Source organism: Erinaceus europaeus, chromosome X (assembly GCF_950295315.1).
Source record: "Erinaceus europaeus chromosome X, mEriEur2.1, whole genome shotgun sequence".
In the NCBI taxonomy this organism is placed as follows: Eukaryota; Metazoa; Chordata; class Mammalia; order Eulipotyphla; family Erinaceidae; genus Erinaceus; species Erinaceus europaeus.
In genome coordinates, this window is record NC_080185.1 from 115,365,241 (window position 1) to 115,388,817 (window position 23,577).

General features: G+C 42.9%; 1 protein-coding gene across 1 annotated transcript in view; it reads right to left on the reverse strand.

Moving 5' to 3' along the window:
- SMS (spermine synthase) overlaps window positions 1–23,577 on the reverse strand; it is a 64,366-nt gene that overhangs the window by 3,469 nt on the left and 37,320 nt on the right. The window contains exons 5-9 of the mRNA XM_060182881.1: window positions 18,643–18,818; window positions 17,226–17,382; window positions 15,607–15,694; window positions 8,247–8,361; window positions 4,337–4,416 (exon numbers count right to left, since the gene is read on the reverse strand). Of these exons, the coding sequence (XP_060038864.1) occupies window positions 4,337–4,416; window positions 8,247–8,361; window positions 15,607–15,694; window positions 17,226–17,382; window positions 18,643–18,818 (616 nt within the window). The remainder of the gene's footprint in view (window positions 1–4,336; window positions 4,417–8,246; window positions 8,362–15,606; window positions 15,695–17,225; window positions 17,383–18,642; window positions 18,819–23,577) is intronic.

The window sequence follows — 23,577 nt, forward strand, 5'->3', positions numbered from 1 at the left end:
CCACTAAAATGAAAGTAAACAAAATAAAAAGAAAGAAAACAAAATTCAGGATGTAACTATTAAAGGTATTCCCTGGCTTCACTACTCCTTATATACTTTACTTTTTTATCTTTATTTATTTGATAGAGACAGCCAGAAATGGAGAGGATGGGGAGATAGAGAGGCAGAGAGACAGAGAGACACCTGCAGCCCTGCTTCACCACTCATGAAGCTTTCCCCCCTGCAGGTGGGGACTGGGGGCTTGAACCCAGGTCCTTATGCATTATAACATGTGCACCACCACCCAGCCCTATACTTTTCAATACTTCTCGCCAAGTAAGTTTTGAGCTCATTATTCTAATCCCCCTCTTTCCTGCCACCACCTTTTCAACTTCCCCCAGTACTTCAGGATAGTCAGTAAGATATACTGGCAGTCTTCTGGAGAATGCTCACAAAGCACAAAGAGCAAAATAGTTCTGCAAAAAGACATTCATACCAGGTGACCGAAAGGCCCAGATTCAATCCACTGCACCACCATAAACAAGAGCTGAGCTGAGCACTGGTCTCCTCTCTGTATGGGTGTATCTCTCTTTCTCTCTTTGATTAAAATAAAATGTATGTCAACTATTTTTAATTTCTAAGCAATGAAGGGTAAAGAGAATAGCCCGCTCCTTCAGCTTTCTTCCCACCTATAACCTAGATGTTCTATTTGGAACTGCAGCAGTCACTCTATGAGCAAAATAAAATCAGATACCAGATGCTGGTCGAAACCCAGAAGAGCTGCTGAATGGATGCAGTGTATTTGGACTAGACTATTTCTAGAAGTACTTCCCCACCTTTCATGTAAGGGGTCTGATTACAAGGCTGATTTGCATTCAGGTTGTTTGGGGGTAGAGTTTATCACTCTAGCATAATCTTCCCCGAAGGCTTTTCATAACAGGTTTAGAAAATGAACACAGTACTTAATGCCACCTATAGCCTTTTAACTTCTGGAGTCTTCAGGATCTGAAAGACTACAGAATTGGTGCTGATTGCATTTCCTCTTCAGTTCTTCTCACAATTGCCTCAAAAACAACCGTGTGTGATGAAAATGATACTAATGAAGGTGTCCTGCAAAGCCAGAACTCCTGAGCATGGCATTTCAAGCCAACCAATCAACTGACCTCAGTAGACAATCAGTTAGACAGGACTAGTACAAGAACTGGGCCAGGCAGTTTGAACTTAGCACATTCACTCAGCATGATGTACTGTTCCATGCCAGCCTGGTCAATAACCCATCATCTTGAGTCCTGCCGTGGGAATTGGCCAAAATGACCTCCCCAGCATATAATTTGGTTTCAACATCAAGTTCATTATGAGACTATATAAACACCACATGTGTAATTTAAGATTCACAAATAGAAAACAGTGCCTGGTTGTTTTTAGAACATGTTACCACTGGGGAGGCTACAGAATGGAAATGCCACCAAGGTGCACAGCACAATAGTTTTCCTTGCCATTATAAAGCTGACACTACACTCTCCTTATAGAGGGCATATGGGAGGGCTTCCTTATAAAGAATGAGAAAGGGAAATAGGAATGGATTAATGTGTTCATTCCCAACATGGCCCCAAAAAGCAGTATAAAAACAAAGAAACACCACAATAGAGACCTACCCCCCAAAAAGTAACGTGATACATTTCACTTTCCTGTACATTTAGAATGGAACTTTGCTTTTCATAAGTGGAGCACATGAAAGATACAGAACAAAGACTGAAGCACCTACTGAGGCTGAGAGGAAGGTAATAATGGAGATAGGGTGGGGACAGAAACACGCAACTCCAGTGGTTAATTCCCAGCTACTGGCTTCATTTCTAGAAAGTTCTACCACTCCATGTTGGGTGTGGATTGGTTACACTTGTTTTTTTTTTTTGTTTTTACTGTATAGATGTTTCACCTTTATCTTTAAAAAAAAAAGCATGTAATACGTTGGGCAGTAGCGCAGTGGGTTAAGTGCATGTGGTAAGCATAAGGACTGGCTCCCCACCTGCGGGGGGGGCACTTCACAGGCAGTGAAGAAGGTCTGCAGGTATCTGTCTTTCTCTCCTCCCTGTCTTCCCATCCTCTCTCCATTTCTTTCTGTCCTATCCAACAATGATGACATCAATAACTACAACAATAAAACAAGGGCAACAAAAGAGAATATTTATTTTCCCCCTCCAGGGTTATTGCTGGACTCGGTGCCTGCACCATGAATCCACTGCTCCTGGAGGCCATTTTTCCCCCTTTTTGTTGCCCTAGTTGTTGCAGCCTCGTTGCGGTTATTATTGCCATTGTTGACGTTGCTTTGTTGTTGGATAGGACAGAGAGAAATGGAGAGAGGAGGGGAAGACAGAGGGGGGAGAGAAAGATAGACACCTGCAGACCTGCTTCACCGCCCGTGAAGCGACTCCCCTGCAGGTGGGGAGCCGGGGGCTCGAACCGAGATCCTTACGCCGGTCCCTGCGCTTTGCGCCACGTGCGCTTAACCCACTGCGCCACCGCCCGACTCCCGAGAATAAATTTTTTAAAAAGGTATGATTTAAAAAAAAATTTTAAATAGCATGTATAATTTCTGTAGCAAAAAGACATACCTTTGGTGGTACCTTTATCAAGCTCAAGAGCAGCCAAGACTAAATAGAAAAATATCCCACTAAAGCTGGGTTACTTATAGACAGAAGAAATATAGATGTGCCCAGAGTACTGAAAAATGCATAGTTCGCAAGCTGGGTGGGAAGGGAAATTAAATGTTTTACATCACAACTTCTGTGGCTGACAGATAATGGTTCTATCAAATAACCTGGCTCAGTGACCAACATAGGGCCACTGTCATTTACTGCTGCTTTTGAGCTACTAGCGGCAGCATTAGAGTTATGAAGGTGGGCCAGGTGGTGGTGCACCTGGCTGAGCGCGCATGTTATGATGCCCAAGAACCTGGGCTCAAGCCCTGGCTCCTGCCGATAGGGGGGAAAGCTTTGTGAGCAGTGAAGCAGCACAGCAGGTGTCTGTCTGTCTGCCTCTCTGTCTCCTCCTTCCCTCTCCATGCCTGTCCCTATCCAGTAAATGAATATATGTATATGTATATATATACATATATATGTGTATATGTATGTAGTTCTTTATACATACATCTATGTCCAGTGGAAGCAAATACAGAAGCCAGAACCCTCACCTTCTGCATCCCATAAAGAATTTTGGTCTATACTCCCAAAGGGGTAAATGGCAGGGCTCTGTACCCCCATTCCACCAGGACCCAAAGCATTTGCTACTAGGAATCTTGTTTATATAACACCAATTAAAGGGAAACAAATCAGGAAATCACCAGAGGAAACCAGGAATGGTTTCGATTATCTGAGACAGAGAGAGAGAAGAGGGGAAAAGGAAAGACACTTGGAAGTAGTAATAGGTATAGGGGTGAACTAGAAAGGAAGTGAAGGCAGAACTGTTGAAAAAAAATGGTGTGTGTGTGTGTGTGTGTGTGTGTGTGTGTGTGTGTGTGTGTGTGTGTGTGTGTGTGTGTTAAGGCAGAATAGTTGCAGAATCAGCCTATACCAGTGACCTTAGGAGAACTACTACAGTTTCTAATGAAAGAGATGGGATCAGAGCTCTGGTGATGGGAACTCTATGGAATTATACTCCAATTATCTTACAATTTTGCAATTAATATAAAATCACTAATAAGGGGCCAGGCCTGGTTAAGCGCACACACTACAGTGCGCAAGGACCCTGGTTCAAGCCCCCGGTCCCCACCTGCAGGGGTGAAAGCTTCACGAATGGTAAAGCAGGGCTGCAGGTATCTCTCTGTCTCTCTCCGTCTCTATCTTCCTTTGCCTTCAATTTCTGTCTCTATCCAATAATAAAGTTTAAGAAAAAGAAATAAAAATATTTTTTAAAAAATCACTAATACAAATAAAATAGAAAGAAACATACATACAATTTCAACTTCTAAAGTTAAAGATGCCTCCATCTTGTGGCAGGAGCTCATTTCACTAGAGAAAGCAGTTTATCAAATTTCTGTTGGGGAATAAGCTTTTACAAGGTACTCTATACAGGCAGAACTGCGAAAACAAAAATGTCACAGTCTGTGTCTCCATCTAGTGGTAGCAGCTTGTACTACAGTGAGAGTCCAAGGCTGACAGACTGGATGGTTGTGCACAACAGCAATTATTAATTCCCAGCAGACATTAGCTCAGTCAGCTATTTAGAAACTTACTGTGAAAGAACATAGTCTTGTGATGCTGTTTTGTCCTCAACAGTTGATAAATATTAAGTTCCAATTTTAAGACAGACCCAAAAGTTTTGAGCAGGGACTGTGAGAAACAGCAGTAAAGTGGCTTACCTGTGTGAAGTACTTCCCACCCTGCTTCAGCACTTTCATGGAGAGGTCAAGAATCAGTCTGAGAAACTCCCATGTGGAATCTGGTTTTTGAAGAAAAAAAAATCAAGTCTTAGATAATCCTATGCATTTCTGAAGAAACAACCTTTCAAGTAAAGCATTCAAACTAGTACTCAAGGAAAAAGAAAAGGGAGGGAGGAAAAAAAGAAAAAGATTAGCATACTGGTTATATAAACAGACTCTAACCCAAAGTCCAGGGTTCAATCCCCAACACCACCATAAACCTGAGCTGATCAGTGCTCTGGTAAGGGCGAAAAAAAAGTCTTAAGTTGTGTACACACACACACACACACACACACAAGCAAGATCAAAGCCAAACACATGGCCTGGAAGGTGGTGCAGTGGATAAAGGGCTGGACTGCAGCACATGTGCCAGAGTGATGCTCTGCTTCTCTTTCTCTATCATTCATATAATCTTTTTAAAAACAAAGCATCTAGCACTGATCTCACAGTACCAGTTCAGATCCCACCGAAAGGCAGTGGCTGGAATCTCAAAGACAACAGCAGTTGGTGTGGAGCTGCAGCAACTTGCAGGAGAGAGATCACAGGAGTCGGCCACTGCAGGACGACAGTCACAGAACACAGCAGCCACTTTGAGTATGTAATCTGAGAAGGGGAGCCGCCTCTGCTGTCGTTTAGAAAGCACACCAGTCCTGAAGTGAGTGCAGCCAAGAATGTTCCCAGCTGTGACCATGGACTTTGAGCTCAGACTGACAGGGACTCAGAGGTTAACACAGGCTAAATATGAATAGACATGGGCCCTAGGTCAGATCGATGGGGTTTACAGTTAATGGTATTTACATACTTTCCTTATATGTGGGAGCTACTCTCTGCCCTGATCCAGCTTTCTAGTCCTATTCTCAACTCTGACACCATCTCCCCAGACAATACTTTTAGTCCACCTGCATGTTAGCTATCAAGCTCAGGCAAAAAATTACTAAAGTCATGGGCCCCTTAGAACATACCTAAAACAGACTTCTTAGATTCTTCCCACTCAAAGCCCCCCTAATTTCATCTGTTGTATTCCTACATTTGGGCTCCTGCTTATTAAATAATTTGTCCTGCTTTATACCATACTGCCTTTCAGCCACCAAGTTGCAGACATTATTACGAATGCATCCTGACTTCTCTGGATAGACACCCTCGCCATTGTGTCCCAAAGTCTCAGCTCCACAGAGCCCTACCCCACTAGGGAAAGACAGAAACAGGCTGGGGGTATGGATCCACCTGCCACCAGTCATATCCAGTGAAGAAGCAATTACAGAAGCCAGACCTTCCAGTTTCTGTGCCCCATAAAGAGTTTTGGTCCATACTCCCAGAGGGATAGAGAATAGGGAAGCTTCCAATGGAAGGGATGGGATAAGGACCTCTGGGTGTGGGAACTGTATGGAATTATTCCCTTGTTATCTTTATCTTGTTAATCAGTATTAAACAGCAAAAAAAAAAAAATTGAACTCAAACACAGATGCGCCTGTGCTTGTAGGATTTATTTAGAATTGGCCAAAGTGAGAACACAAAAGAAGTCTCTGACATTTGTTCGCCCTGAGAGAACAAAGGCGACATGTTTTATAGGGCCAGGAAATGAAAAGGACGAGCTCTAGCAAGAAGGAAAACCGACATTATCTTGCATAATCAGACTTCTTGATGTCAGCTGTAGCCAGGACTGGCTTGTAAGCAGTTGGTGTGAATGGGCCAATAAAAGCCTGGTGACTCTAGTTACATCTGCTTGTAAAGAAAGGGAATGTAACATCACAGGGACTCCACTACAGTTGTACCATTTTAAGTTCCTACTAGCAACGTAAGAAAAATCATTGTTTCTTAGTTTTCTTAATACAGTTTTCAACATAGCAAAAGTCTTTCCTTTTTGGCTTCAAGTTATTTATCATTTTATTTTAGATGTCTTGTTTTTGACGTCATGTCAAAGAATTCTGGCTAACTCCAAGCCCTGAAGATACTGGTTTTTGTTTGTTTGTTTTTCCTTTTAGATCTATGATCTAGTTTGATTTATTTTTACTAAGGTCTGAGTTTGGGATTCATTTTTCATTTTTAGGGTATAAAGTTGCTCCGATGCTACTTTTTAAAATTCTTCCTCTGAAAAGAAAAGGCCACCAGGTGGTGGTGCACTTGGTTAAGCACACACACTACAACAGTGCACAAAGACCTGGGTTTGAGACCCTGGTCCCCACCTGTAGGGGGAAAGCTTCAAGGTGGTGAAGTAGGGCTGCAGGTGTCTCTCTCTCTCTCCTTCTCTCCCCACCTTCCCTCTCAATTTTTCTGTCCTATCAAATTAAATAAAGTTAATTATAAGAAAGAAAGAAAGAAAGAAAGAAAGAAAGAAAGAAAGAAAGAAAGAAAAGAAAAGGAGAAAGGGAGAAAGAAAGAAAGAAAGAAAGAAAGAAAGAAAGAAAGAAAGAAAGAAAGAAAGAAAGAAAGAAAGAAAGAAAAGCAGACTAGTGCAGTCTGGAAGGTGATACAGTGGATAACATCATAGACTCTCAAGAATGAGGTCTTGAGTTCAATCCCCAACAGCACATGTACGAAAGTGCTATCTGGTTCTCCTTTTCTCCTTCATCAACAAATAATAAAATCTTTTTAAAAAAATTTTATTATCTTTATTTATTTATTTATTTATTTATTGGCTAGAGACAGCCAGAAATCAAGATGGAAGGGGTGGTTGAGAAGGGAGAGAGACAGAGAGACACCTGCAGTCCTGCTTCACCACTTGCAAAGCCTTCCCCCTGCAGGTGAGGACCAAATAATAAAATCATTTATTTTTATTTTTTTTTTTTTTTACTGATTCCCTTTTGTTGCCCTTGTTGTTTCATTGTTGTTGTTATTGATGTCATCGTTGTTGGATAGGACAGAGAGAAATGGAGAGAGGAGGGGAAGACAGAGAGGGGGAGAGAAAGACAGACACCTGCAGATCTGCTTCACCGCCTGTGAAACGACTCCCCTGCAGGTGGGGAGCTGGGGGCTCGAACCGGGAACCTTACGCCGGTCCTTGCGCTTTGCGCCACCTGCGCTTAACCCGCTGCGCCACAGCCCGACTCCCCAAATAATAAAATCTTATTAAACACATGCACACAGCGGGCTGGATGGTGGCACACCCAGTTGAGTGCACAAGTACCCAGGTTCAAGCCCCCATCCTTAGCTACAGAGGGGAAGCTTCACGAACAGTGAAGCAATGCTACAGGTGTCTTCTCTCTCCCTAGTCCCCCCCTCCCATCTCAGTTTCTCTGTTTCTATCCAATAAATAAATAGTTTTAAAATCTTAAAAACAAAAACCAAAATACTGGTTTGTCCCAGTACCGGAAAAAGCACACTGTACTTAAATGCCCCTGGGGGCCAGCAGGTGGCTCACCCAGTAGAGCACATGCTATGATGCATAAGGATTCAGGTTCAAGTCTTAGGCCAAAACATGGAAGCACCTATAGTGGGCAGCTTCATCAACGCTGGAGTTGTGCTGCTGTGTCTCCCTTTCTCCCCCCTTTTACTCACTCTCTGAAAAAGAAAAAGAAAAAAAAAGACTGCTGAAAGGAATGGAGGCATATAGGCACTGAGTCCTGAAAATAAGCTTGGTGGCAAAAAATAAATGAATGACCAAGCTAGTGTCTCAATATTATGGTTATGAGTGGTTTTATTTAATGTCTCCAATGGCTGAATTAATCTGCTCATTCAGTAGTGAAGATGCCAAATCCAGCCATCCTCCCATCCCAACTTTCAGCTGAATTACCTGTGAATAAAAATGAAGCATTTAACTAGACCACCTCTAAGATCCTTTCACCTCAGATGATGCCAGGAGAAGCATTTCCATGAACAAAATCTTAAGAGAAAATAAGAGGACATAGTCTACCTTCCTCTGGAGACGTAGAGATTGGAACAGCTGTTAGGTCATTAATCACATAATCAAACTCCCTCCCTTCTTTGGCGTATCTCTTCAGTACTGGGATGCAGTCTTCTATCAGAACCTGTCAGAGAGGACAGAGCAGATGCAGGTGAGCCAACATGTGTGCAAGTAGTCAGACACCAGACACGCATAGTGAGGAAAATGCAAGCTGGGGCCGAGCTCCACCACGCCCGCCTGGGAAGCAAGAATGGCTTCCACCAGGCCTGGGACAGAACTAAAACCCAGCACTCACCTGATGCTTTACACCCCTTCTCATTTCACCCCAAAAGCTCTACTTGCACTATTATTATCTCTATCTCTCTCTCACAACCTTTACACTGGCACTATTATCACACACATACACACACACACACACACACACACACACACACACACACACACTCTTTACAAATGGAGAAACACACCTGAGGGGTTCCATGGCTCATTAAAGGGCATCTGAAAATGGACCCACGTAGTTCACGCCTAGAACTATCTGAAAGTCAAGTTCATACTTACTTTTGCACTTTACCTCAAATTACTGACTTTTTCAATTTTCTCCAACAGTTCAAGTGCTGCTGGTAATAAAGTCAGATAAGAGGTACTAACTATTAGCTTGCACAACCAGAGTCACTGGTGAGAGGAGCACAGCAGTCAAGAGCTGCAGCTCTCCTGCAGATGTGGACTAGCAGCTGGAACAAAGCAGAGGGAGGCCCTGAGAGACAGAGCCCTGCACACAGCGGGGAATCTCACACTGTCTTCAGGTAGACCATGTGAGAAATGAGCCAGAGTTCAATTATCAGACTGCAAGAGACACCACAGCACCAGAGCTTCTCCGCGACGCCAAGGCACTCCTGCGTGGTGCCGGGGCTCTAACCGCACCCCGAGTGCATGGTGAAGCAGACACCCTGGCAGGTGAGCTGTCCTCTGACACTCACCAGTCTCCTGATGAGCCCTGACTGAATGCATCGAGTGATTAGCTTCACAGTTCTGTGGAGAAGGTACAGCTTTCCCTACTTGTGCATTGTAACGTGCACTCAACCAAGTGTGGCACCACCCAGCTCTCTCTTTCCCTCTATATCTCCCATCCTTCTCAATCTCTCACTGTCCCATTCAATAAAATGGAGGGGAAAAAACAACCACCAGGACCAGTGGCATCGAGCCCCAGCGATGACCCTGGAGTGGGAGAGGGAGAGAGGGAGAGAGGGAGAGAGGGAGAGGGAGGGGGAGAGAGAGAGAGAGAGAGAAAGTTACTTATTGTGAGAGGGGAAAGTAGATCAAAGCACTGCAATAAAACCAGTGCCTGGGACCGAACCTGCAGCCTCTGGGGCCTCAAGCATACAAGGTGGTGCTATAACAGGCTGAATTCTCTCCCTGGTCCAAAATTCTTTTGTCCTGAACAACACCTGGCTTTATATGTTAACTCTATTTTCAGCTACCAGGTTCCAGATGATACCATGATGCCAACCAGACTTCCCTGGACAGACAACCCCACCAATGTGTCCTGGAGCTCCAATTCCCCAGAACCCTTCCCCACTAGGGAAAGAGAGAGGCAGGCTGGGAGTATAGATTGACCTGTCAGCGCTCAGGTTCAGCGGGGAAGCAATTACAGAAGCCAGACCTTCCACCTTCTGCACCCCACAATGACCCTGGGTCCATACTCTCAGGGAGTTAAAGAACAGGAAAGCTATCAAGGGAGGGGATGGGATACAGAGTTCTAGTGGTGGGAATTGTGTGGAGTTGTGCCCCTGCTAGCCTATGGTTTTGTCAGTGTTTCCTATTTATAAATAAAATAAAAGTAAATAAATAAAAAATAAAAATTTCATTTAAAAAAAAGATTTCCTTTCTACTTGTTAGATAGAATCACTGAATGAAGTCAGTAAGACCTTTAAATGTACACTGTCAAAATTTTTTAAACAGGCCTAACTGAAGAAGAAAAAGCAAAACAAACAAAAAAACCAACCCAGAATTCTAACTGCAATTCTTTATAATCAGGAATAGGCATTGTATGATATTTTCATCGAAGAAATATACTGTGTCTCTCCACATTTAAATGGCAATTAAATGTCAATAAAATTTAACTGTTTTTATACAAAAATTACCTTTATGAGTGTGTATGAGAGAGACCAATCAGAGCAACACCCAGCTCTGTGTGATCCAGGATCGAACCTTCGACCTCTGGAGCCTCGGGCATGTAATTTTTAACACACTGGAGCCCACCCTTAACACAATGCTCAATCATGTCACAGTACTGGTCTAGAAAAATTTACTCCTGAGAATGCTTTGAAGGGAGGGGAGCGGATACGGAGTTCTGGTGGTGGGAATTATATGGAATTGTGCCCCTTTTATCCTATGGTCTTGTCACTACTTCCATTTTATAAATAAAAAAAACTAAAAATAAATTTAAGGGAGTTGGGCGGTAGTGCAGCGGGTTAAGCGCGCGTGGCGCAGAGTGCAGGGACCGGCGTAAGGATCCAGGTTCAAGCCCCCGGCTCCCCACCTGCAGGAGAGTCGCTTCACAGGCAGTGAAGCAGGTCTATAGGTGTCTGTCTTTCTCTCCCCCTCTCTGTCTTCCCCATCTCTCTCCATTTCTTTCTGTCCTATCCAACAACAATGACATCAATAACAACAATAATAACTACAACAATAAAAAGACAAGGGCAACATAAGGGAAAATAAATACATTTTTAAAAACTTAAAAAAATAAATAAATTTTAAAAATTTACTCCTGAATATTTCATAAAAACTGGCCATTATTTTGAGCAGAAATCTAACCCAACCTCCCCAGAGCTTGCAAAGTGTTTTTGCGTTTAGCCTATCAAAAAGAAAAGCTTTTAAAGACTGTCTTTAGACCCTATCAAAACTTCATAAATTCAATTTGTTTTCCAGATTTAATTTTTGAACAAAATCCTTCCTGGGCGTAATACAATTCTTTAAATAAACTGCCAGATTTAATTTACTATCTTGCTTGGAAATTTTATACATAAATAAAAGCATCATTTAGCCTTTCCCTTTGTGTTCTACATTAATGTCAACAGAGGTGATAATCCATTTTTTAAAAGACACACAACTAAAAAATAATCATTTATTATTGGATATAGACAGAGAAAAGTTGAGAGGGGAAGAAGAGGCAGAGAGGAAAAGAGACAGAGAGAATCCTGCAGCCCTATTTCACCCACTTATAAAGCTCTCCACCTGCAGGTGGGGACCAGGGGCTTGACCCTGGGTCCTTGCACACTGTAATATATGTGCTGAACCAGGTGCGCCACCGACTGGCCCCTCCTGAACATCTTTTAGTGGCAGCATTTTAACAACACAGATTTATGCTGCTGTCTCACAGATCAAGAGCCTCCAGTCCCTTCAGAGCTAGAAAAACCCAGTCTCAGATTTCTCCAGGCTCCCCCTGGTGGTTGTTCTGTTTCAGAAAGACAGAAGAAAGAGCATTTTGAGCACCCAACTTCCTCAAGATCATTTCAAAAAAAAAAAAACCTCTCTTTTCTTCGTTCCTTCCTTTTTTAATATTTGCTTGCAGAGCCAGGTCAAAACACATAATATGCAATCTCACCGCTCTCAGTCACTTTTTCATTCAGACTGAAATATCACAGTACTGGAGCTTCCCTACTACTACTACTACTAGCGTTTGCCCTTCTTCCGTAGCCAGTCAACAGCGTCAGGTTGAGCCTGATGTCAAGTTTCGAGACCTCCTTTGAATCTGGAGAGGTGGCAGTCGTTGACTATGTGGGTCATAGTCTGTCTGGAGCCGCAGGGGCAGTTCGGGTCGTCTCTGGCTCCCCAGCGGTGGAACATAGCGGCGCACCTAGTGTCACAGAGCACTTGCCCTGTATTGACAGCCAGGGTTGAGACCTGGGCACAAGTGTGGCACGGCAGGCACTTTACCTGATGAGCAGTCTCTCTGGCCCCTACTGTTTCCCCTTAGCACTAGCTCCCAAGTGCCAGGCTTTGCCTTGCGTGTCCAGGTCGGGAGGCTGTTTTCCGAGATTCGTCAATCTTCCCACTGGGCTCCCATCACAGAAGCCTATAGGCACACAGCACACCACAGGCTCAGGTGCACTGGGCTGCCCATTTCCCCTTCATGCTTCTCATGTCCCCATTCTCTTAAAGTAGGGACGTATTTACTCAGGTGGGAGATAAATATGTGTAACTTTTCATCCCAGATTTCACTAACTGAGGGAACTTGTCAAAGTCCTGGCCTAGAGAGAAACCTTGGTCTGGGTAGCACTTGTTCATTGCTTGACTTGTTGCCCTGCTAAGAAAGTCATTATTCTCCAAATATATGCATACAAACTATACTGATTGGTCAACATACAAGCAGAACAGGATAGAGGATAGATAATAATTTGCTTAGCAAGAAGCAGTCGATGCTGTAATTAACATCTCGGCCATTAAAACATACCAATTAAATACCTAAAAACATATGTTTTAAATATTTTATTTATTTTGGATAGAGACAGAGAGTAATCAAGAGGAGAGGAGGAGATATGAAGAGATAAAGAGAGACACCTGCAGAACTGCTTCACTGTTCATATAAAGCTCACCCCATGCAGTTTGGCACCAAGGGCTGGAACCCAGGTCCTTGCATGGTAATAGCTGCCAGGCCCCGATATATGTTTTCTTTTGATTTTTTAATATTTATTTAGTCCCTTTTGTTGCTCTTGTTGTTTTACTGTTGTAGTTCTTATTGTTGTTATTATTGATGTCGTCATTGTTGGATAGGACAGAGAGAAATGGAGAGAGGAGGGGAAGACAGAGACACAAAGATAAGACACCTGCAGACCTGCTTCACTGCCTGTGAAGCGACTCCCTGGCAGGGGGGGAGCCGGGGGCTCAAACTGGGATCATTATGCTGGTCCTTGCACTTTGCCCCACCTGCGCTTAACCTGCTGCCCTACCGCCCAACTCCCCTATATATGTTCTTTAGATCCATATAAGAGAGTCATTTTTTTATTTTAATTTAATTTAATTTTATTTATTTATTCCCTTTTGTTGCCCTTGTTGTTTTATTGTTGTAGTTATTATTGATGTCGTTGTTGTTGGATAGGACAGAGAGAAATGGAGAGAGGAGGGGAAGACAGAGAGGGGGAGAGAAAGACAGACACCTGCAGACCTGCTTCACCGCCTGTGAAGGGACCTGCCTGCAGGTGGGGGGCCGGGAGCTCGAACCGGGATCCTGACGCCGGTCCTTGAGCTTAGCGCCACCAGCACTTAACCCGCTGCGCTACAGCCCGACTCCCAAGAGAGCCATTTTTAACAGAGCTGGGAAGACATTAGTCTGAATCACTTCTCTGAAGTTACACTATAAACTTGGATAAATGTATTCTAAACTGAATCTTCTTCACTCATAAAACTGAACTAGAACCTAGTTGACACAAATGTGAAGAGTAACATACTGTAGTAAATGACAAGACTAAAAATGCAAACATTTGTAAACAAAGGCAATTTATCTCTCACTGGGAAACAGCTCTATCATGCTCAGAAAAACCTAATCCCTACTCCCAGCTTAAACTTTCAAAGAGCATCCCTTTGCCTGCAAAACAACCTATTGTATTTTAATGTAGACATCATCCCCAGGGAGTTTTTTTTTTTTTTTTACCAGAGCACTGCTCAGCTCTGGCTTATGGTGGTGCAGGGGTTTGAATCTGAGACTTTGGAGCTTCAGGCATGAGAGTCTCTTTGCATAACCATTATGCTATCTACCCTTGCCCTTCTCCAGGGAATTTAAAAGAACATAATATACCATGAAATAAAATTGGATGCACACACATTCAGGAAGGAGGGTTAGGTGTAAGTAATTCACAAGTCAACAAATTAAACCACCCCTAAATCTAGAGTTACACGTGTTTAAGGTGGGGGAAGATAGCGTAATGATTATACAATAAGGCTTTGATGCCTGAGGCTCTGTGAAGACACAGAAGGGTAAATGTTAGGGGAAGATGACCAGAGGGGTTCACAAGGACCCCGAGAGAGGGGTGCAGGAGAGGAAGGATACTCAGAAGTAGTAGGTGTGACTTAAAAAGGAAGAGAAGGAAGGACCATAGTAGAAAAAAATGCAGAGATAGATAGATAGATAGATAGATAAGATAGATAGATAGTTATAGAAGTAATAAGGGCCTGGACAGTAGAGCAGCGGGTTAAGCACACATGGCACAAAGCGCAAGGACCAGCCTAAGAGTCCCTATTTGAACCCCCAGCTCCACATCTGCAGAAGGTCACTTCACAAGTGGTGAAGGAGGTCTGCAGGTGTCTATATTTCCTCTGCTCTATCTTCCCCTCCCCTCTCAATTTCTCTCTGTCCTATCAAATAAAGGGGAGGTGGGGGGGTGGCTACCAAGAGCTATAGCTTCAAAATGCAGACACTGAGCCCCAGTGATAACCCTGGTGGCAAAAAAAAAAAAAGGAGGAGGAGAAGAAGAAAAGATAAAACATGACCTTTTTGTTTGTTTTTACAAAATAATGGTTTAATGTCATAAAGTTTAAAATCTATATAGAGTTTCTTATATGTAGACCCCTCCCCTGATATACATACATATATAACCTATAATTTAAAAGAAGAAGCATAGCAGAATATTCTTCCTCAAAACACACACTTTGATATATTGAAAATTTTAAGCTGTGGGCACTGGGAAACCAGCAACTGCAGGAAGGGGGCTTCACCAGGACTCCCCGTACCTGCCCAGAGACAGGCCTTCCAAAAGGACTTCCACAGCCATAGATGCTCTCCGAGGACACTGAAGCGGGAAAGGCAGCCTCTAATCAGACATCATTACTCTCCACAGAGGCCCATGGCCTTCTGCCTTCCCCTCCGTAAATTGTATTTGAGCCTAATTTCTACATCTACCTTGGAATTGTTACTGGTTTTTCTCTGGATATCGCAAATGCATGCATGAGGTATAGGTACTAATACACTTGTGTATTTTTTCTTGTCCATCTGCCTTTTTTTTTTGTAGGAGTGCCAGCTGAGAACTACAGAGTTATCAGACCTGCTTCAGCATCTGTGAGGTGAGCCCCTCCCCCCGCAGGTGGGGAGCCAGGGGCTCAAACTGGGACCCATGCACAGGTCCTTGCACTTCGTACTATGTGCGCTTAACCCAGTGCACTACCACCAGGCCCCCATGTCCTAGTTTCCTACGTAAAAATGTGTTACAACTTTTCCAACAACGCTATGGAAGGGTAGAGGGAAAACTAACCCTGCTCTTCTACAAAAAGGTCTAACCAGTTCTATGTAAAGCTGTCTTAAGGAGGCCCAATCCACCTCATTAACAATAATTATATTATCGTCAACCTAAGCACCGTTATTTGAAAAAATAATCACCTCATAGCAGTCTCCTTTCAGATTGTCTAAGACGTCGCCACAAGTTTTTCGCATGTACTTCTTACATCCATCAATCACCATCTGGTCAATGTTCCAAGCAGGTTAAGGAGAAATTTACCCTGATCTTTGATATACTAAAAAAATCTGAAACAGTAATACTTTAAAGAAAAGATTAACACAAACACAAGTTTTATAACATTTGAGTATCACAATATTTCTTTAAATGATGAAGGGGCCAGGCAGTGGTGCACTTAGTTAAGTGCACGTATCACCATGTGCAAGGATCTGGGTTAAAGCCCCCACTCCCCACCTGCAGCAGAGACACTTCATGAGTGTTGAAGTAGGCCTACAGGTATCTATCTCTCTATCTCCCTTCTCAGTTTCTCTCAGTCCTGTCAAATAAAAAAAAAAGTAAAATAAAAATGAAAAATATGACCACAAGTAGTGCTGGCACTAAACCCTAGTGATAACCCTGATAGCAATTAAAAAAAAAAAAAGATGAAAGGGGAGAGGCTGGGTGGCAGCACAGCAGGTTAAGTGCACGTGGTGCAAAGCGCAAGGACCAGCGTAAGCATCCCGGTTCGAGCCCCCAGCTCCCCACCTGCAGAGGGGTTGCTTCACAATGAAGCAGGTCTGCAGGTGTCTGTCTTTCTCTCCCACTCTGTCTTCCCCTCCACTCTCCATTTCTCTCTGTCCTATCCAACAATAACGGCTATAACAACAATAACAACCACATGAGCAACAAAACGGGACGGGTAGCCTCCAAGAGCTGTGGATTCGTGGTGCTGGCTCCAAGCCCCGTGGCAAAAAAAAAAAAAAAAAAAGAGACAATGGTTTTAGTTTTGCACCAACAACACAAAAATAAAGTAAGAATCAGGCCAGCAAAGTAGCTCACTTGGATCATGCACTGTTTTGCCATGTGCACAACCCAGGTTCAAGCCTGGGCCCCAGTGCACTGAAGGAAGTTTCAGTGCTGTGGTCTCTTTCATCTTCTCTCAGTCTCTGTCTTTCTATCTCTAAGAAAAGGAACCAACTTGGCTTTTCTTCCAATGAAGAATACATTTCAGCAACTCCTGAGTTGTAGGTAAATAAATTACCAGAGTCACTTACTCTTTAATTCTTAACTAGATCATCTCTGTGTCTGTGTTGGTGGTCACATAAACAGGCTAGTGGCAGCAAATGGGAGTGTTTGTTCAAGGATATTTTTATGACACATAACACTCAACATCTTTGGGGAAAGAAAGGGAGGGAGGAAGAAGGGGAAAGAAAGGGAAGAGCGAAAGAATAGAAAAGAGAGTAAGAAAACAAAAGACCACTCACTGGTCGGGAGTCGGGCGTTAGTGCAGCGGGTTAAGGGCACATGGCACAAAGCTCAAGGACCATCATAAGAATCCCGGTTGAGCCCCTGGCTCCCCACCTGCAGTGGAGTCGCTTCACAAGCGGTGAAGCAGGTCTGCAGGTGTCTATCTTTCTCTCCCCCTCTCTGTTTTCCCTTCCTCTCTCCATTTCTCTCTGTCCTATCCAACAATGACTACAACAATAAAATAATAAGGGCAATAAAAGGGAATAAATAAATTTTTAAAATAGACCACTGGTCATCTCCTTATACAGCCAAGGATATCTCTACCATAGTGACCATCTTTGGTTTCAGTTTGACTATTTCACATAAAATGCCGCCGTCTCCACCTCCCAGGATCAGCACATCCTTGCCAGTGTAGTCCTCTTTGCCATTTCCCATAATGGCCTGGGTATATGCCAGATCACTCTCGGCCAAATCTGGAGAGGAAGAACAGACAGGCAAAATAGTGACCCTACCCAAACCCACCCACATGAGAAAGTGCTGGGATCTAGTCTAAACATCCAGTTTATTTTTTCATTTCCATCTCTAAAGCCTGCCAATGTACAAAAGGATTTTTTTCCATCAGTCCTATCTATCTAATACAAAAGATTACATAGATTTTAGTGAGAAAAAGTTAGTTTAACAAGTATTCTGAGGTGGTCTGGGAGATGGTGCAGTGGATAAAACATTAGACTCTCAAACGTGAGGTCACGCATGTACCAGAATGATGTCTGGTTCTTTCTCTCTCTCCTTCTGTCTTTCTCATTAATAAATAAAATCTTGGGCAGGGGAGACAGCATAATGGTTATGCAAACAGACTCTCATGCCTGAGGCTCCTCAGTCCCAGGTTCAATCCCCCGTACCACCATAAGCCTGAGCTGAGCAGTGCTCTGATGTTTCTCTCTCTGCATCTCTCTCAAAAATAAAATTTAAAAAAAACTTAAAAAAAATAAATAAATAAATAAAATCTTTTTAAAAAAGTATTCTGAGATACATAGTAACTAAGTGCAATTATTTAATCTTCCCAGATTAAATAAAAGTGTCTGAGACTTGCTTCACAATATGTGAGAGAGAAAAGTGGGCTGGGATTTAGGAGAAATAATGGACAATCGTGCCTGCGCCCCCCCCCAACTTCAATGGTGTGCTATCTTTTCCTCACTTCCTGTCTCTCTCTATCTGAAAAAAAAAGTCAGTCTACACATTACCATGTGTAAGGACCCAGATTCTAGTCCCTGGTCTCCACCTGCCAAGAGGAAAGCTTTGTGAGCAGTGAAACTGTGCTCACCTGTCTCCCTCCCCTCTTAATTTCTCTCCATCCTATCAAAATAAAAAATTAAATTAAATGTAAAAAAAAAATCAGTCTGGAACAGCAAAGCCTTAGCAAGAAAACCAAACAAAGCTGGCTAAGAGCTGCTAGCTGTTACTGTTCAATGGTGAGTACACATGGGTTCATCAGACAATATTATGTCTACTTGGGCTGGAAATATTTCCTAGCAAAGAGACTTCTGTAAAAAGCAATGTCAACACACAGCTTTCCTGACTGTGCATGAAAGCCCAGACAATCCAGATTACTGTGGCACAAATGTTATTTTGGGAAGCATCAGTACCAAGGATAAACTTAGAGAAATAGAGGAGCAGCGGTGCTACCCATCAGGAAAACACATCGTCAGTCACTTGGACAGGGATGAGATACTTACTGACGTCCCCGCTAAGGATGAGGATATTTCCAAACTGCTTTGAGTGTAGAATTTTAATGTTCTGGTAAGGTGAATCTTCATCATACACCACCTTATCTATGTCATACTCAACCAGGCGGCCATCAGCAGTGGGCCAATATCTGTCTATGGCCCCTCCTCGAACGATGGGTGGTAATCTGGCCAAAAAAAAAAAATTGTTGAATGTAAAACATTAATTCCCCAATAAAAAAAAAACAGAAAAAGAAAAAAAGAAAAAAATAACCTGCACTGGAAAAAAGTCACACAACATCACTGTTGAACTTGGGAGTACAAAAGCAAGCCCCAAGCTAACCCTGGAAAGTGGGCTTTAAAGTTTACACAAACATGAGAACCACTGCCAAATGTCAACAACTACTGCATATATAGGCTCTCTTGTAAATCAATTTTTGTTCTTATTTGTTTAGGATAGAGACAGAGGGAAATTGAAAGAAAAGGAGGAGTTAGAGAGGAAGAGAGAAAGATATACCTGCAGCACCGTTTCATCCCTCATGAAGTTTTTTTCTATAGGTGGGGACCAAGGGCTTGAACCTAAGCCTTTGCTCACTGTCATGTTTACACTCAATTAGGTGTGCCACTTCCATGTCTTTATATAAGTTTACTTTTCACAGCATTTCTCTGGAATGTGTTAAATTTTCCCTAATTAAAGTTGAAGGATGCAGCCTAGGAGGTGGCTGTAGTGATAGTCCATTGACTTTAAAGCAAGCATTTCCAAGTTCAATTCCTAACTTCACAAGTGCTAGAGTGATAAAGAAACAAGAAGGCTGGGGGCCGGAAGGTAGTGCCAGCAGTGGGACACACCCCTTGCACCCAGAGAGATGCCTTTAATAACATGTCATCATGACTCAGTGGAGGGGGCATCAGACAAACCTGCAAGATGAATCTTTCTCCACAACACCTGTTCTTGGCTTTTCCAACCTATCAATATCATGAATCATGGGGGAGGGGGGGGGGGCTGACACATTCTTGGATAATGAGGGGGGCAGGGGTAGATCGCATAATAGCATAATAGTTATGCAAAAATCTCATGCTTGAGGCTCCAAAGTCCTAGGTTCAATCTCCCGTACCACCATAAGCCAGAACTGAGCAGTGCTCTGATGAAAAAAAAAAAATTGTTTTTAAAGAAATGTGAATAATAGGGGTAAGAAAGAATTTATATACGGTTCAAGTCCCCGGCTCCCCACCTGCAGGGGGTTCGCTTCACAGGCAGTGAAGCATGTCTGCAGGTGTCTATCTTTCTCTCCCCCTCTCTGTCTTCCCCTCCTCTCTCCATTTCTCTCTGTCCTATCCAACAATAATGACATCAACAATAGCTATAACAACAATAAAAACACAAGGGCAACAAAAAGGAAATAAATATTTTTTAAAAAGAATTTAAATTAAAAAAAACAGTATACAGTCCTATATACCTGTAATAGCAATAAAAGAGATTACTGGGTTAATTTGGAGAACTTGAATATGGATTCTGCTCTAGACACTAGCGGTGAGTTTATGTCCCTGCATGAAGGTGGTAATGGCAACATATTATATGGAAATTCCTTCTTATTTATTTATGTATTTATATTGGTGATTTAATAGTTATTGACAAGATTATAGGACAAGTGGGATACAATTCCATACAGTTCCCACCACCAGAGTCCCATATCCCATCTCCTCCATTGGAAGGGTCCCTATTCTTCTTTTTTTTTTTTTCCTCCAGGGTTATTGCTGGGCTCGGTGCCTGCACCATGAATCCACCGCTCCTGGAGGCCATTTTTCCCCTTTTTGTTGTAGCCTCATTGTGGTTATTATTATTGCCTTTGTTGATGTTGTTCATTGTTGGATAGGACAGAGAGAAATGGAGAGAGGAGGGGAAGACAGAGAGGGGGAGAGAAAGATAGACACCTGCAGACCTGCTTCACCGCCTGTGAAGCAACTCCTCTGCAGGTGGGGAGCCAGGGACTCGAACCGGGATCCTTATGCTGGTCCCTGCGCTTTGCGCCACATGAGCTTAACCCACTGCGCCACCGCCCGACCCCCGGGTTCCCTATTCTTTATCTCTCTGGGAGTATGGACCAAAATTCTTGATGGGGTATAGAAGGTGGCCAGTCTGGCTTCTGTAATTGCTTCTCTGCTGAACATAGATGTTGCAGATAATATGGACATTCTTTTTTTTTTTCAGTAAAATTTATTTCAGTAAACTTAACTCTTTCAATATTCAGCCCCTAAAACTATTATATATGCATTTTTCAAGTCCTTTAGATGTGTAAACAATCTGTGAACTGAAGCACCTGGTTGAGCACACGTTACAATGCATAAGGTTCCGGATTTGAACCCCCAGTCCCCTCGTGCAGCGGGCGGAAAGCATTGCGAGTGGTGAAGTAGGGCTGCAGGTGTCTCCTGTCTCTCTCCCTCTCTATCTACCCCTTCCCTCCCAATTTCTAGCTGTCTCTATCCAATAAATAAAAATAATAAAACATTTTTTTAAAAGTTGAAAAAAAAACAATCTATGAACCAAAGAAAGGTTACTTGTTTTCCTTTGAAATTGCTAAGCAGGGTAACAGGTGTGTTTTATAGACTTAATTAATTAATTAATCAATATTTGCCAGAGCACTGCTCACCTCTGGTTTATGGTGGTGCAGGGGACTGAACCTGAACCTACAGCCTGGGAACATCAGACATGAGAGTCTGTTTGCATAACCTTTATGCTATCCTGCCCAACACTGGTTTTTATCAACAAATAAACAGACCTTCACCACTAGCTCTGGCAGCTAGGACATCCTGTCTTGAACTAAAAATCACTAGTGACTGCAAACTCATGTTTCTCTCGTTCCCTCCTTTTGCAAAGGCCAGGTATGTTGAATAGGTGAGTGTACTAGAAACTACCAGCAGAGGACACTAAATCACAGGGGGAAAAAAAGACCTGGAAAAGAAGTTTGGCAATGCTAGCCAGAACACAAACTCCAAGGAGTGCCGGCCATGTGTTCTCACACACAGGAGTGTTCTGACAGTCTGACAGCTGGAGGCATCTAAAATGCCTAGCTACTACTGCTGACTTGCTCTGATGAGCTTTCAACAGTAGTCTGAACCTGGTACAAGTGGAAGAGGCTTTCTATGGGAAAAAAAAAAAAAAAAAAACTAACATCTAGAAAGCAAATGCTCACAAACTCTCATTTAACCCTAAAAAAAAACTCCCAACCATTTCTTCATTGTTCAGGTGAACACCCTCAGTCACTAGAACATAAAATGCAGGCAGAGGTCTGTGTGTGGTGGATGGTTCTTGTAAAATGCAGAGTCCCAGAGAGGACCACTCTCTGGGCCAACAGGACTTAGTGGGTGTGGTGGCTGTGTAGGCCGCCTATATGCTGGATGGAGATGACACACCAAGTCACTCACTATCCATCTATCCCCACTCTGTTGGTCATAAGTAGCTACTGAACTGTGCAGAAATCCACTGAAAGTAAACGCCCATTCTCGCAACACAAAGGGTTTTTTAAACCTTTTAAAGGCTGGCAATGAGACAAGGATGTCTCACAGGATGCGGAAGTCATTCTTGAAGAAGTACTCATGCTAGCAGGAAGTGCAGCTCCCTGGAATGAGCTACAGGAGACATTCTGGAGCCCTACACAACTCCTGTTTCGACCTTCCATGCAGGAAATCGAAAACAGATCCTCTGGATAAGGTCAGGCAGAAGCCACCCTGAGTGGCAGGCTGACTATAAACTGTGCGCCTGTTCATTCTTAGAATGCTTTTCCTTGATGTAAGCTCGTCTTCTTTTTCCTTCTCTTTTATGTAGTAGAATACATGGATATGTGTTCTAATAAACTCCATGGCTTCTTAGCTGAAAGTTGAGACTTCAACAGCCACGGAGGAGTATTATCATAGATGCTGCTGAGTTAGCTGTTAATGATTCAATCTGTAGCAACAAGTGTCGCTACCCTTGTCCTTTAGAGTCACTAACAAAGAGGCTACTAAGGTATCTATCCCCAACTTTGTGTCTTTCCCCTCACCCTGATTTTATAAAGACAATGTCTTTTTTGTTTTGAATTATTAATAATTCCACTCTTGTTTAGGAAACTATTGAATGTTAAACTGGGCTGGGGAGATTGCATAGTGGTTATGCTGAAAGACTTTCATCCCTGAGGCAACAAAAGTCCAAAATTCAATCCCCAGGCACCTCTTATAAACCAGAGCTGCGCAGTGCTCTGGTATTATTTAAATAAAAAATAAAATTAAAATACACCTACTGTATCCAAAAAACAACTGACTTAAGACATTTTATGAATGTTTGAATTGCCATAGATACATTTGATCTACTTAACCCCCAAGAAGTAAGTACCCCCAGTAAAAGTCAGATCAATAAAAAACACAGGCCTTCTGATATTGGACAATTCCTTATTGTGGAGTTAGTAAGACACCTGATGGCACATAAAGAAAACCTGTTCAACTCTGTGTGTGCGTGTGTGTGCTAGACATAGGAAACTTAGCAAGTAGGAAAATACCAAGTACAGTGAAAGGCATGAGGTCATGTTCTGAGGAGGGGGGAGGGGGAGAACATCTAAACAAGCCAAGAAGTCTAGGTGCACTGGTAGATATTGTTTGTTTGTTTTTAGGTGGGAAGGTTCTGCACACTGATTCATGTTTCCTCTCGCAGTTCCCCACCAGAGGTCAAACAACTTTCTGGCTATCTTACAATCTACCCTGGAGCTATGATGGGACTTCACATGCTGAACCACTGAGTACTCAAACATATTAACTAGCTCTTGCCTGGAAGGATTCCCTCTTCCTCAAAAGGGTGGAAACTGGAGAATTCAGAAAGGAATCCATGCATCCAGGCATTGATGTGTCTGTCTGTATATTCAAAGGGAATATCCTACTCATGGGACCTGGGAAGGGGCCACTCACCACTTGGGCAAGGCC